Below are 15,041 nucleotides of genomic sequence, written 5' to 3' on the forward strand. Positions count from 1 at the left end.
CCAGGACCTTGAGATCATGATCTGAGCCAAAGACAGAGGCTTTAACCCACTGAGCCACCAGGCGCCCCTGTACTTATACTTTATATTGACTGGAATGGACTCAGTTGTTGGGGGGTAGGATCTTTCTTGAATTTACCCTGTCAGTAATTTAGGTCATTTCCATAGTTTCATAGTTACGACAGCAGTGTACAGGAGACCCTTGAAGGTAAAACTTGGCTGATTTTTTTCTCCTTGGGAGGTTGTGGAATTGGGAACAGACTTGCGAGGTCAAAAAGCATGTGTATGAAAAAACAAACCTCTTTGGGGCGCCTGGGTGGCTCAGTTTGTTAAAGCCTCTGCTTTCGGCTAAGGTCATGGTCCCAGGGTCCTGGGATCAAGCCCCGAATGGGGCTCTCTGCTCAGCAGGGAGCCTGCTTCTCCCCCTCCCCTCTCTCTGCCTGCCTCTCTGCCTCCTTGTGATCTTTGTCTGTCAAATAAACAAATAAAATCTTAAAAAAAAAGAAAAAACAAACCTCTTTATTAAAGCATAATACACATACAGAAAGTGTACAGATTTTAAGGGTATGGGTGAATTTCCATAAACTTGATACACTAATGTAAAATGAACACCAGATCCAAATTTCCGCCAGCATAATTGTATGTTGGTCTCCTTTGAGTTTTCTCAAGATTAAAGCATAGACTCTTTGCTTAAAAGAAGAGTGGATGGAGGAACCATCTGGAGTTAGCCAGTGAAAGAGAGCCTAGTCTGCTCTTTCTGGGGCAAGACAAAGTTCCCTTCAGAGTAGAAGAGATGGTCCCAGGACTGAGATCAGTGTCTGTTTGAGCCTGAAATAGCATAAGAAGGTTTTATTTTATTTTTAAGATTTTATTTATATATCTAACAGAGAGAGACAACACAGCGAGAGAGGAAACACAAGCAGGGGGAGTGAGAGAGGGAGAAGCAGGCTTCCCGCTGAGCAGGGAGCATGATACGGGGCTCGATCCCAGGACCCTGGAATCATGACCTGAGCTGAAGGCAGATGCCTAACAACTGAGCCACCCAGGGGCCCTGCATAAGAAGGTTTTAAAGAAATGAGCCTTTGTAGCTGCTACTGTTTCTGCCTTTTTTTTTTTTTTTAAAGCAAACCATTCATATATTTAACATCTTTTTCTTTTAATTATAACACGTTCATGACAACCCCCCCCCCCCCACCAAGCCCCAATGAACAAAAAACAAGCAGCACAAAATAACATAAGTGAAAAGTCCCTTCCCCCCAAATTTCTACTTCTGGTCCCATTCTTTTGTAACTAGTAGAGGTAACTAGTGTTGGACCATTGCTTATGTTCCATTCCAAAAATTGTCCAGACATGTGTAGGATTTTGGTTGAGCGTCCAACTCTTGATTTTGGCTCCGGTCATGATCTCAGGGTGGTAAGGTCAGGCTCATGCTGAGGCTGGAACCTGCTTAAGATTCTCTCTCTGTCCCACCCTTTCCCTCTCCCTCCTTAAAAAAAAAAAAAAAAAGAAGAACTTCTGTATTTATTTAAAATAATGAAATCCTAGCTGTTTTTTTTTTTTAAACTTGAATTCTTAGATTATCTTTATATAGCAACACATATATTCTGCCTTCTTTTCAGTGGCTCCATAATATTCCATCTTTTTTTTTTTTTAAAGATTTTATTTATTTGACACACAGAGAGAGAGAGAGAGAGAGGGCGTGAACACAAGCCAGGGGAGCAGCTGAGGGAGTGGGAGAAGCAGACTCCCCACTGAGCAAGGAGCTGACATGGACTCTGGTCCCAGACCCTGGGATCATGACTTGAGCTGAAGGCAGCCACTTAACTGACTGAGCCACCCAGGCACCCCCATAGCATCCCATCTTATGCTTGTTTTCCAGTATAGTTAAATGTTGGTCATTTAGGTTTTTTTGTATTTGCTGTTTCAAACAATGGTGTGATTAACATCTGTATGCATAGATCTTGTCAACTTGTATGAGTTTATATGTGGAATAAATCTCTGAAGACAAAACTGTTGGCACAAGGGGCACCTGGGTGGCTTAGTGGGTAAAAGCCTCTGCCTTTGGCTCAGGTCATGATCCCAGGGACCTCGGATCGAGCCCCGCATTGGGCTCTCTGCTCAGCAGGGAGCTTGCTTCCTCCTCTTTCTCTGTCTGCCTCTCTGCCTACTTGTGATCTGTCTGTCAAATAAATAAATAAAATCTTTAAAAACAAAACAACTGTTGGCATGAACGGCGTGTGCACTTAAAATTTTGATAGATATTGCCAAATATCTACACTAATGATGGTAGTCCTGTTCCCTTATATCCTCATACCATTGTCAAGGTTTCTTTTAACCTTTACCATCTGATGGCTGAAAGGGATACCTTGTTATTATTTAAACAACTTTATTTATTTATTTAAAAAGATTTTATTTATTTTAGAGAGAGAGAGAGAGAGTGAGTGAGAGAGAGAGCATGAGTAGGGGGAGAGGCAGGCAGAGGGAGAAGCAGACACCCCACTGAGCAGAGAGCCTGATGTAGGGCTGGATCCCAGGACCCTAGGACTGTGAATAGAGCCAAAGGCAGATGCCTAATGGACTGAGCCCACTAGGTGTCCTGTTTAAACACTTTTAAGTTGTGGTCCATTTGATAGCGGTTCAGTCCACAGCCATGTGTTGTGAGCAGTTCTTTTGGCAGGCAGTACTGAGCAGGTCAGAATAAACCGTGCAGTCAGGGGTCAGGAGTCCGGTTTTCACTAGCATTGCTCTTGCAAATTTTCATCACCGTCTTGCTTTGCAGAACTTGTGCAATGAGAAATTCATTCTGGCCCCTGAGAGTGCGTGTGGGGAAGTGATCAGTGCAGCCTAAATCACAGTGCAGATCTTAGATGTGCATTTGTCGCCATCCCAAAGTGTGGATTTCTCACCAGTTCGGGTTTGCTGGGTCTGAATGCCATTCCACCCTGTCTTCCTGGAGATCCGTGTCCTTCTCTGCCACTATCCTTTGTCCTCAGTTGGCTTATGAAGGAAGCAGGGGTGAATCTAGCCTCCCCTTTGAGGAAAGGTCAGCGGAAGCCCCTGAGGAGTATGTGGCCTGCTCTGGGCGGTTCAGTGGTCAGGGTGGGAAGAAAGCTGAGCCGCTGCTGGTCACTGCTGGTGCCAGGTCATACCATGTGGACAGGGGAGGATCTAGGCCAAATGACATAGTGCCTGCTTCTCCAGGGGCCTCTGTTTTCTGAGCTTCCCATAACTGCTCATCCCCATGCCTGGAAAAGGAGTTTGTCTCCTCTTTCAGCTCCCACTAGTGGCTGTGAGGACAGAGCTGTCCAAGCAGAGGAAACCCCATGGTCACTTCCTTCCCTCCTGCCCCCAAGGGCCTGTAGACCTGGCTCAGGAGCTGTTGGCAGGGACTTGGACTGCTTCCTCTTCTGATCCCAGCTGGCGTTCTCAGCTCCACATCCCTCTAAAGCCTGGATAGCTGGCTGGGTCCCCCGGAGCTCTGTCCTGGGCTTAAGGCTCTGGCTGGAACTTGCCCGTCACCTGGACCAGGAACACCCACAGGCCTCCAGCACAGAAACCAGGGCCTTGTGATTTGGTGACCCCAAGCTGGCTCTGTGGATGGGGCAAGGAGCAAACTCAGGAGGGAAGGAGCTCATCTTGCCTGGTATTAGAAGGATGCGGGGACTTGCTCTTTCTGACTTTGTCCTGGTAGCTGTTGAGCTGTGCTGTGTTTCCAGGTCCTTAGTTTTCCTGTCTGTAAAATGGGTGCTGCATGAATTGGGCCCTTGTGTAGGTTGATTTGGCCATTGGCACCGGTACAGGGTGTCATATAGGACAATGACTGATAACTCAGTCTCCAGCGTCCTACCTAACTTGGCTACCATTGTGCTGGGCAAATTTGGTCAAGTTCCTTGATATTTCTGTGCATCAGTGTCCTCATCTGTAAAATGGGGGAAACAGTGGTGCTAGCTCAGAGGTTGCTGTGAGACCAAGAGGAGCTAAGCGGTTAGGTTGGCACCGCCCATAGGAAGCTCCCAGATACAGGCCCTGCTCTTGGCTCTCCCATCCCCGTGGCTTGTCCTTGTCTCCATTCTGACGGCTTGGCCATCTGAGTCAGCGGAGGTCTGGGAGGAAGCTGGGCTGTGCGTGGTGGGGGTAGGAGGGCTGGGCCTGGCTCACAGCATGCTTCTCTTTTCTCTGACTCATGGTCTTTCCCAGAGAGTGCATGGACCCCTTGCCACCACCCCCCTACAGAACAGGAACTGTGGGGTCAGAGCAGGGGCGACAGGAAGCTGAGCAGGACCAGGGGAGGGGGCGGGATTGTAATAGATTCTAGTTATAACAGCTCCCGTAATGGTGTGGGAGCCCTGCACTTAATCCTGTAAGCCGTGGTGGCAGCCTCCACAATCCAGGGGGGAAAACTGAGGCCTCCCAGGTTAGGTGACTTGCTGAAGGTCACAAGGCTGTAAGGCTCTTCGGGAGACTGGAGCTGAGGAAGGGAAAGTGGGAGATGCTCTAGATTGGCTCTCAGCTCCCTCTAGAGCTCAGAGAGTAAAATATAAGCCATCTGGGAGCCTCCCTTCTCTGTCTCCGGGCCCTCACTCTGAGGAATCAGGAGGGCATGGATCTGTCTGGTCTCTCCAAGATTCCCGGATCTTGGATGCTGTGAGTTCTGTATTCCTTCCTGCTGATGCCACCAGGCCATTGCTGGTCCTGGGCCTGGGGTCTGAGTCACAAAGCGCCCTGTCTTTTGTGGTTACCATGTAAGAGACCAGAACCCCAAGTAGGAGAATCCAGCCTCCAGGTGGCCCCAGCTGGGGCCTTGAAATGCTGCTTCCTGTCTGGTCCCTGGGCCGCACTGCTGACCTCCAGATGCTTGGGCCTGGGCCTGCAGCAATCCTGGGCTGTGGCCTCTCACCCAGTGTTTGCCCAGGTATCTCTGTCTACTAGGAGGGCCTGCGTGAGTGCATCTCTAGTCCGCCTCTTCCGCCAGGTGATGGATAACATGAAAACAGGGTCACGTTTGTGCACAGGTGAGACTAGCTGACGGGTGGTTGGAAGCGCCCCAGCTTGTTGGGATGACCCCACTTCATTCTCTCCCATATGAAAGACGGCACATGATGGGCTCCAGTGATGGGTTCGCTATGATCTCCCTCTAATTGACTAAAAAAAGGAAGTAATTTGCAACAGGAATTGTGTTATTAGTCACCCGTGTGGCACCCAGCCCCAGCTCTCACCTGGCACTCTCTGTACCCGGAACCGTGGTGGGCCTAGAACTGGAGTTGGCTTGGGGAGGGGTGGGCTGAGCGGCCCGCTGGCTTTTCTCGCCTGCACCCCTGCACCCACCAAGCTCTTGATCTTAATTGGGACTTCTTCAGTGGAGAGTGAGAGGAATCCAACTCCTGTTGGCTTTAGGAATAATGGGATATATGTCAGGCCCTTGCATGCCCAGAGGCTGGCTGCTCCAGGAGTTTGATGTCCCGAAGACCTGCTTTCTCCTGTACTCTCTCCCACTCTCCTATGTACTGTGTGTCCATCCTGTGGTTTAGCTGCCTTGGCAGGAGGGGGCTGTGCTCTAGGAGTGAGGTCCGCAGAGTTCTCCTGCCCACTCCTGAGTGCGTCACGGTGGCCGGCAGGGAAGGCACCCTGGTTAGCTGGGCTGGCCCGGGGCTCCTTCTGGGTGTGCGTGGGGCACAGAGCTGTTTTACCCAGATGGAGGCCACATGGACGCGGGGCCGGCAGGACCCCAAGCATCCATGCTTTCTGTCGAGCAGCTCCTGGGTATGGGGTGGGTGCAGTGTGGGGAGAGGTCTGGATGTGGAGTGGACATCCAGTGGGAAGCCATTGGTCTGGTGTAACCCCAGATGGTGGGCCACACCGTCCTTCCTTTCCTGGTGAAGGCGGGAGTGGAGGATGCAGTGGAACCGAGGACCGCCCGGCTTCTGTTGAGAGGCCAGCTGCCTTCAACGCAAGGACCCCGTTCTTACCGCTCATGGATCAGAAGTGGTCTGGGCCCTGAAGCTGGTCTTTTGGCCCATCTAGGGGGCTACTCACCACCTGTGTGGCCTTTCCTGCTGTGGAAACGTCCAGAAAATAGAAACACCTGTGTCCTTTGTCTGTGACCTGGGGGTGGCCCCACCCATCTGACGCCCAGAGTGGCAGTGGGTCTCAAACAGGAAGCTGTGGGGAGGGTGGGCCAGTGAAAAAGGCCACGGCAACTGTATTTCCCTTTCTGCATTGCTTGGGGGCAGGGCAGGGGCCTGGTGCCCGGTGCCTGGCTCTGGTTCCTCCCACTCAGGCCAGTGCTAGTGGGTGTGCCGCACCCTTCCTTGGGCTGTCATTAGTGAGAACCTACTGCATACCCCGCACGGTTGGCATGGGTGCACGCAGAGCTGAGTTCCAGCAGGAAAGAAACCCACTCGCCCACATGGGCCACCCTCCCACCCCCACTATCACCAGCATGAATGGTGACCCCGCTGACCTCTGTCTAGACCCTTGAAGGGGTCTGTGCCTGTGCGTGGGTATGTGGGCGTGTGTGCAGTCTGAGTGTGTGCCTGGGCGTGTACACATGGGTCTCCCTCCCTGTGTGAGCCTGTGTCTTGTGGGGAGTTACACAGACACGAGATCTACACGCAGGTACATTGCAGGCGTGGGGCTGCTTCAGCTGGCATGTGCGGAGCCCTGCGGGAGCAGGAAGGCAGCGGTCCCGTCTCTTGCCTTCAGGGGAGTGGGTGTGAGTGGCCTGTCTGCAAGGCTCCCGAGCCTTCCAGCCAGCTTTCTATCTCCCTCACAGGCACGTTTGTGTGTGCCTGTGCCTCGCCCTCCTTTGGGTTCTGGGAAGCTGGGGCTGTGTGGGACTGAGCTGCCAAGTCGGGCTGTGGTGCAATCTGCCCGCCGAGCCCCTTCCGGAGCTGCGGGTTCCTCTGGGCGTGGGGAAGCTGCCCTCTGCAAACTCCCCTGCTGCTGTCTGTCTCCGTGCCTCCTGGGGGGCAGGACACACCTCCCAGCCCTGCAGCCTCACCCACAGGAAGTGCTGGGCTTGGGGGGCAGGCGACAGGGGAGGTGCCACACCGGCTGTCCTGCTCTCAGCCTATGGCCCCACCGACCCGGCTGCGCCACTGCCCTTTTGCCAACAGCCCTGGGGACGTTGCGGGGAGCCGGGGCCCCCCGGCTACAACCATGTTTCGCAGGAAGCGCAGCGTCTCCTTTGGGGGCTTTGGATGGTAGGTGGCAGAGGAGGGTGGCCGCAGGGATGGGAGTGAACCCAGCTGGGAAGTCTTGCTTCTGCTGCGGCCGCCTGGGGGGCAGTGGTGAGGGGACTCGGGTTGTGCCTGAGACCTGTGGGGAGGTGGGTGTTTGAGATACAGGGGCAAGTCTCCTTGCCGTCCCTGGAGTAGGATCTAGGGGACCCACAAGGGTGGATCTAGCTCCACAAGGTTGGAGCTGGTGCCAGCATTAGCTCACCGGAGGGGTGGGGTTGAATGTGTCTTGTGTGCTCCCGTGTGTGTGTCGGCGCCTCTGTGATGATTGTGGTTGTGTGCGTGCTTGAGTGCGGCATGCCTGCAGCTGCCCGTTGGGGTGGCCGTGTATGAAGCGTGTGGCTGGCTGCGTAGGTGTGTGTGTGGCGTGTGACCACGTGTGCACTCTGCGTTTCTGAGCAGGTGTTGGCTCCTCTGGTCGTCCGTAGCTTTGTGTGCTCCTGTCTGTGCGCGTGTGCTATCTGCATCATCTCTGTGTGTGTGTGTGTGCGTGTGTGTCTTTGTGATGGGGGTGCCTGTGGCCCACTGGACCACTGTGGGGGTGAGCTGTGAGGGATGGGCAGGGCTGTGTCCAGATATCCCTCCTCCCACCACAGGCAGCCAATCCCAGCTCCATCTGAGTCTGAGCTGCTGCCTTTGTGCTCCAGCCTCTTGCCTGGTCTTTGAGGCCACTAGGTTTCCATGCAGAACAAGGGAGAGGCTCTTCCCTCCCCAGGGGGCCAGAAAATGGGGAGACTGAGGTCAAAGACTTGTCTCTGGTTACCAGCTGTTAGAAGCTTCTCCTCAGCTGGGGAGCGGGGTCTCGTGGTTTTCATTATCGGTTTCCTTTCAGCTTCTGGGGCCTGGGGCGTTGTCAGAGGAAAGGTTCCCAACTGCTGCAAGGAACGTGGCTTGGGGTGGCCTGGTATGGAGCCTGGTGGGCCAAGTGGGGGGACACTGAGGCAAGGGAGAGAAGGAGAGGCCGTCAGGGCTGGGAAGAGGTGGGCTCCGTCTGCTCTTCTGGCTGGTTCGCTTCTGTGTGTGTGCAGACTTTGACTTTCCTCTCCCTTCTCTCCAAAGGCACTTTGCCATCCGTCCTCCAGCAGGAAGGAGTTGCGGGTGCTGCATGTTTGGTAGATGGGGAGAATGAGGATGACATCGTGCTAGGGCTGGCACAGGGCAACCTGGGGCCTGCTCATGCCCCCTCCCCATGCCCCCTCCCTCCCCTTGGGCCAAGGGGTTGCTGTGCTGAGTGTAGGCTCTGGGTTCAAATCACCTCATCTGCTTCCTAGTCAGGCTGGCTGGGATCACTACAGGGCGGGGCTCGGGCCATGAGAGGCTTTCTGTCTAAGAGCCATGCTTCTCTGGGACGTGTGGAGCAGACCAGGAAGATGTGTGTGGCACATCATGCGTGCTCAGTCCATGCTTATGGAGTGACTATGTGACATGTTTTTTTGCCCATGACAGGCATCTGGTTATAGGCCTCATTGAGTTTGAGGGGACAGCAGGGCTTCCTGGTGGGGTTGGTGGGTAAGAGTAGGCATCATCTGGGGGTACCTGGGTGGCTTGGTGGGTTAAATGGTCTGCCTTCGGCTCAGGTCATGATCCCAGGGTCCTGGGATTGAGCCCCGCATCAGGCTCCCTGCTCAGCGGGGAGCCTGCTTCTCCCTCTTTCTTTCTGCCTGCTTCTCTGCCTACTTGTGATCTCTGTCTGTCAAGTTAAAAAAAAAAAAAAAGTCTTTAGAGTAGGCATCATCTGGAGATGGACACCAGCTGGGAGGGTTGGAGACTAAAGGGCACATTTCTGGAGCCGTGGTCCCTTCCAGACTGTGACCAGAATCTCAGGGGGCTGGTATTCTAGAAGCTCCATTGGATGTCAGGGTGGAGAACCAGTGGCATCAGGGGTGGACATGGTGAGGAGAGGGAATGGGGTGGGGTGGATGGGCGGTGGGGAGGAGAGAAGGTGCCAGGGAGAATCTGGGGAGTCTGGCTTTCTGAAAGAGAGAAGCCCAGTGACACAGGCTGCTGCTGTGTCTGTAGTCTCAGTCCTGCCAAGGCCATTGGTCCCGCCCTCCCAGGGCCGCACCCCAGCGTGGGACCCTCTGGAGAGACTGCTGACTGGGTGTGGGTGTGGGTGTCGAGCCTGGGGTTCCTGTGACCCACAGTGCCACCCGGTGGTGGGTGGTTGGGTTAAGAGGGCTCCACACTAGGAGTCCCGCTTCTAAGTGCTGCCCCCCCCCCCCCCCCCGACTCTGAAGAACTCAGGCAGGTCACTTCCCCTCTCTGGGTCTCAGTTTCCCCATGGGAAAGTGGGTGATTTCCGCCTTATCCACAACAGAGGGATGTTGTAGCAATTAAAAGAGATTCCTCCAGAAAAGAGTGTAAGGGCTTGTTATTGGGGGTTACAATTAGGTAGCTCTGGGCTATAAATTTTACAGCAGAATGTGGGGATCTGCCCCTGGAGTCACCCTACCCCCATCTGGTGGGCAGAATGGGAGAAGAGGAATGTCTGCATGCCAGAGGGATGGGGCCTCATGAGCCCTAGGGGCCCAGTTGTGGAGGCTCCATGAAAGGGGCCAGGACACAGTGAAGAAGCTGGGAGGGACCTGGGTTGGGAGCCTTGGGGTGTGGCTTGTTTTGCTGCTGGGAACCAAGATCAGAAGGTGCTGGAAGTTTACTCAGAGCAAAAGGATCTTGCTTCCCAGCTCAAGGGCTTGGTGCTGACTTGTGATTGCTGGGGCAGCTCTGTGTCCTCCCCGTGTGGCCCTGACACTGCTCCCATTCCAGCATTGCCCCATAGGAAGCCTGTGGCAAAGCTGAGCTGCCTGGAGAGGGTGGCTGAAGGCATCCTGGATGTGGCACTGATGGTCATGCTGACATGGTAGTAGTGGTGACATGGGGTGGGGAGTGTGGTGACGCTGAAGGTGATGACACGGGGTGGTGATGGTGACACTGATGGTGAGGGGGACATGGAGGTGTGGTGACACTGATGGTGGTGACAAAGTGGTGTTGATGACATGGGCTGGTGGTGACACGGCGGGGGTGACACTGGTGGTGGGAATCTCGCCCACCTTTCTGTCTCTGCAGAGAGGAGGGGGACTCTTTTACCAGCCATAAGGGTTGGCATATGCAGAGGGTAAAAATAGAAGCTTAGCAGCTCTGCCTTGTCTTCCAGCAAGGGTGGGTGCAGGCCGGGGTGGAGGAGCTGGCTGCCAGGACAGTCTGCCATGAGCGTGATCCTCTCTGCTCTGAACCCCATGACCGACAGATCACACTTGCCCATGCATCCTGGAGCCTGCTGTTGGGTTTCTGTCTCAGGAGTGGGGTCTGTCTCCTCTCATGGACTGGTAGCTCTGGGAACAGGGCATGGGGAGGGGTCCCTGGTGCTGACATCTTTCAGAGCAGAAGCCCAGGAAGTATTGTGTTGAACGTCTAGGTGCCAGTGACCGATGGAGCTGGCTTGCAGTCTTCTCTTGTGGAGTGGGGGTGATGAAGAGAAATGCCATCTACACAGTGCTTGCGATTTCTGGGTGTGGAGCCAGAACTCAGATTCAGACTGGGCCACTGATGTTATCTTTCTGAGCCTCTGTTTCCCCATTTCTAAAATGGGAGGAATAGCAGTACCTGCCTCACAGGGTTATGTGTGGGTCTAGCCCTCCTTCCTGGGCTCGAGGAGAGCTCCTCTGTCGAGCAGTGGTTGTTCCCTGAAGGACCCTGTTGGCTTGGTGGTCTGGACTGGCCAGGGACCACCTCCCCTGCATGTACTGGGTGGGAGCCTTCAGCCTCAGCACTGACCAAAGCCTTTGCTTTTCTCTTGGCAGGATTGACAAGACCATGCTGGCAAGCCTAAAGGTCAAGTAAGTAGCCACTTCCTGTTATGTAGTGATCGGAGATGATGGTAGGCCAGAGGTCCTCTGGGGACCTCATTTCCCCTTCAGTTGTGGGAGACATGAATGGGGCAGAGTCTCCATTTCAGTCTTAGGAGTTTGGGGCTGGAAAGGATGGACCAGGCACTTGATTCCTGGGGCATCTGAAGAAGGGAGATGCTGGACTGGAAACAGCAGGGGCCAGATTGATGGTAATGTGTATAGCAGTGCCTTCTAGGCCACAGCTTGGGGGTGTAAGAAAGATAGTTATATTTCCTATTGTCTTGATTATTATGTGAAGCCCCAGTTCCATCGGGCTTTCTGACATTCCTGCCTACCTGGAAAATTGGGCCACAGAGTTCTAGAACTTCATGGAACACCCCAGTGTGTGTGCATGTGCATGTGCTCATGCACGTGTGTGTGGTCAGTTGGTCATCGACTCATCTGTTACCAGACAGATGTCATCCTGTGAACTTGGCCCTGGGTGTCTCAGATCTGGGGTCTGGAAGTTGTCTCTCGTGCTTGGCCATACGTCTGCTCCTCTGTCTGGGAAGCCCTGAGCAGACACACCTCGCTCCTCTTCCATCATCATCTTTGCTCCTTTTCCAGGTGTTTCTGGGCAAACCATTTTGTTTGCACCCTGACCCCCTTTCCCCTTCAGATTTTAACAAAATCAGCTTCCATCTCCATCCCTTCCCTGGGTAGTGAGTGACCAACCATCTGCTCTAGTTGAGTGAATTGAAAAAGAGGGGAATTCTAGGAGGGAAAATATAGCATTGGTCGCTAGCCCAAAATATTATCCTGCCATATGTGAATTAGCTTGTGCATGAAGAATTCTTCCAATGAGTGTTCTCCTTCAGAGGCAGCTTTTCCTGCTTGTAACCCTCCATCTCAGCTGAAAGATTTTCTGGGCCAGCTGCCCTCTACGTGCCATCTGGTTGCTAGCATTGGCTGTGTAGTCCCTGGGCACAGGTTTCCGGGCAAGGCAGAGTTGCTCTTGAGGGTTGGAATACAGGGCATGAGGCTTCCCACTTTGGACTGTTTTGCTCAGAAGGGTGATGGTGAATGGTTAGCAGGGCAGGAGTGCATGCAAACAGTCCCTGCTTTCTGAGAGCTTTCTCTTTGTAGAGTTGGTGACACAGGTGCAGCGGGAGCAGTCTTGGAAGACTGCCAGGAGGAGGTAGCTTCTATGGCAACTCTTTTTTTTTTTTTTTAAAGATTTTATTTATTTATTTGACAGAGAGAAATCACAAGTAGGCAGAGAGCCAGGCAGAGAGAGAGAGAGAGGAGGAAGCAGGCTCCCTGCCGAGCAGAGAGCCCGATGCGGGACTCGATCCCAGGACCCTGAGATCATGACCTGAGCCGAAGGCAGCGGCTTAACCCACTGAGCCACCCAGGCACCCTCTATGGCAACTCTTGAAGATGGGGTGGGACTATGGGTATGCCTGTGCCTGTGCTGGTTGGCATGGGGTGTGTGTGCCACAGTGCAGCTCAGTGTTCAGGGCAAGTCATTCCTGGGCAAGACATTTAACTTCTCCAGACTTCAGGGTTTGTATCCCTTGTCGAGGGGGCACAATGGTGTCTGATTTCCTAGAACTTCTTATCTATAGATTGAATGGGATGTAGGCATAAAGCAAGATTACTAAGGGGCACAGAGTGGTAGGAGTGTTTCTTTTGGTGCTGTTTTAGGTTCCTAGTTCAATTTCACAAGTGCTTATTGAGGGCCTATTTAACTGGTAAAGATGATGTATGTAACCTGGAAGGGAACTGGTAACAAGGTGGCTGGGAACACCGGCCAGTGGTTGAGATCGGGACCCTGGTTTAGTCCTGGGGAGATGGTGTTGAGATGATTGTTTGGGATAGTATGTAGGACTGTGTTCTTACTTGTGCCTGGTGAAGAGTCTTCTGATTATAAGAAAGAAAAACTCAGGGTAACCAGGTTAAGCAGAAGTTACAGAAAAGATCCCAGGGTGTCTCGGGGAACCCAGGGGAGGAGGTGGAGCTAGAGTTCAGGAGAGGTTGAACAGGAACTGGAAACCCTCCCCATCAAAATCCCAGCTGGCTTCTTTGCAGTAACTGCTAAACTGATCTTAAAATTCATAGGGAAATTTAAGGGCAATTTGAAAAGGAAGAACAAAGTTCGAGGACTCTACTTCCTCATTTTGAAACTTACTACAAGTCTACAGCAATCAAGACAATTTGGTACTGGTGTGAGGATAGCCATCTAGATCAATGAAGTAGAACATAGCGTCTGGAAATAAACCCTCACATTTGTGGTCAGTTGATTTTCAACAAGTGTGTCATGACTATTCAATGAAGCAAAATAGGTTTTCAGCAAATGGTGCTGGGACAACCATATTCACATACAAAAGAATGAAATTGAGCCCTTCTCTCACACTGTATACCAAAATTAACTTAAAATGGATCAAAGACCTAAATGTAAAAACTAAAACTATGAAGCTCTTAGAAGAAATCATAGATGGAAATCTTCATGACTTCGAGTAAGGCAATGGTTTCTTAGATATGATACCAAAAGCATAAGTAACAGTACCAACAACACATCAATAAATTGAACTTCCTCAGAATTAAAAACTTGGTGTTACAAAGGACACTATCAGGAAAGTAAAAAGACAAATCACAGAGTGGGAGAAAATATTTGCAAATCACATATCTGGTAAGAGACTCATACCCAAGATATATAAAGAACCATTTCAACTCAGTAAAATAATACAAAGACAACACATTTTAAAAAAATGGGCAGAGAATGATTCCTTGGGTGGCTCAGTCAGTTAAGCGTCTGCCTTTGGCTCGGGTTACAATCCCAGGATCCTGGGATCGAGTCCTACATCAGGCTCCCTGCTTCTCCAAGGAAAGTGTATAAATGCACAGTAAGTACAAGAAAAGATGTTCAGTGTCATTAGCCATAAGGGATATGCACGCCAAAGCCACAGGGAGCCACTCATTCACACCCACTAGAATGCCTATAGTCAAAAAGAAGATAATGGCAAACATTGGTGAGGGTGAGGAGGGAATGGAACTCTCATATGCCACTACTGGGAACGCAGACTGGTGCAGCCACTTTGGAAAATAGTCTGGCAGTTTCTCAAAAGTTTAAAGGTAGAGTTTCCAAATGACCAGCAATTCCTTTCTTAAGTATGTATCCCAGAGAAATGAAAATATATGTTCATATAGAAACTTATAACACAAACATTCATAGCATATATTTTTCCCCCAAAGATTTTATTTATTTATCTGAGAGAGAAACAGAGAGCAGAGGGAGAGGGACAAGCAGACTCCTGGCTGAGCACGGAGCCTGATGCGGGGCTTGATTTTAGGACCCTAGGATCATGACTTGAGCTGAAGGCAGACACTTAATCAACTGAGCCACCCAGGTGCCCCTCCCTGTTCATAGCCTCCTTAATAATAACTCAAAGTGGAAACAACCCAGGGTTCCTGCGTGACTCAGTTGGTTAAGTGCCTGCCTTGGGCTCAAGTCATGATCTCCTGATCCTGGGGTCAAGCTCCACATTGGGCTTCCTGCTCAGCAGGGAGTCTGCTTCTTTTTCCCTGATCCACTTCCCCCTCTCTCTGCCCCTCCCCACTGCTAGTTCTTTCTCTCTCTCAAATAAATAAATAAAATCTTTTTTTCTTTCTTTCTTTCTTTTTTTTTTTTTTTTACTTTTTCCATGTTTATTTTTGTTTTATGTAACTTTACTGTAGCTGCAAATATATACTCTCCTAACTGAGCCAGTTGGGTTTTTTTTTTAAATTAACATATAATGTATTATTTGTTTCAGGGGTATAGGTCTGTGAATCATCAGTCTTATACAATTCACAGCACTCACCACAACACATACCCTCCCCAGTGTCCATCACCCAGCCACCCCATCCCTCCTACCCCCCTCCACTCCAGCAACCCTCAGTTTGTTTCCTGAGATTAAGAGTCTCTAATGGTTTGTCT

At 51.6% G+C, this 15,041-nt stretch overlaps 1 protein-coding gene across 6 annotated transcripts in view; it reads left to right on the forward strand.

Moving 5' to 3' along the window:
• Positions 1 to 15,041, forward strand: part of RAP1GAP2 (RAP1 GTPase activating protein 2) — a 230,349-nt gene that overhangs the window by 36,806 nt on the left and 178,502 nt on the right. For 5 of the 6 annotated variants that reach the window (XR_009400375.1, XM_059379937.1, XM_059379938.1 and 2 more), the window contains one exon: positions 11,036 to 11,071. Coding sequence is in view for 5 of the 6 variants with exons in the window: in XM_059379933.1 (XP_059235916.1) it covers positions 11,036 to 11,071 (36 nt within the window). In the remaining variant the exon portion in view is untranslated. Of the gene's footprint in view, positions 1 to 6,998; positions 7,200 to 11,035; positions 11,072 to 15,041 lie in introns of those variants that run through there. The other variant, XM_059379934.1, reaches the window with a different exon arrangement.

The sequence above is a fragment of the Mustela nigripes genome, chromosome 16 (assembly GCF_022355385.1).
Source record: "Mustela nigripes isolate SB6536 chromosome 16, MUSNIG.SB6536, whole genome shotgun sequence".
Taxonomy (NCBI): domain Eukaryota; kingdom Metazoa; phylum Chordata; class Mammalia; order Carnivora; family Mustelidae; genus Mustela; species Mustela nigripes.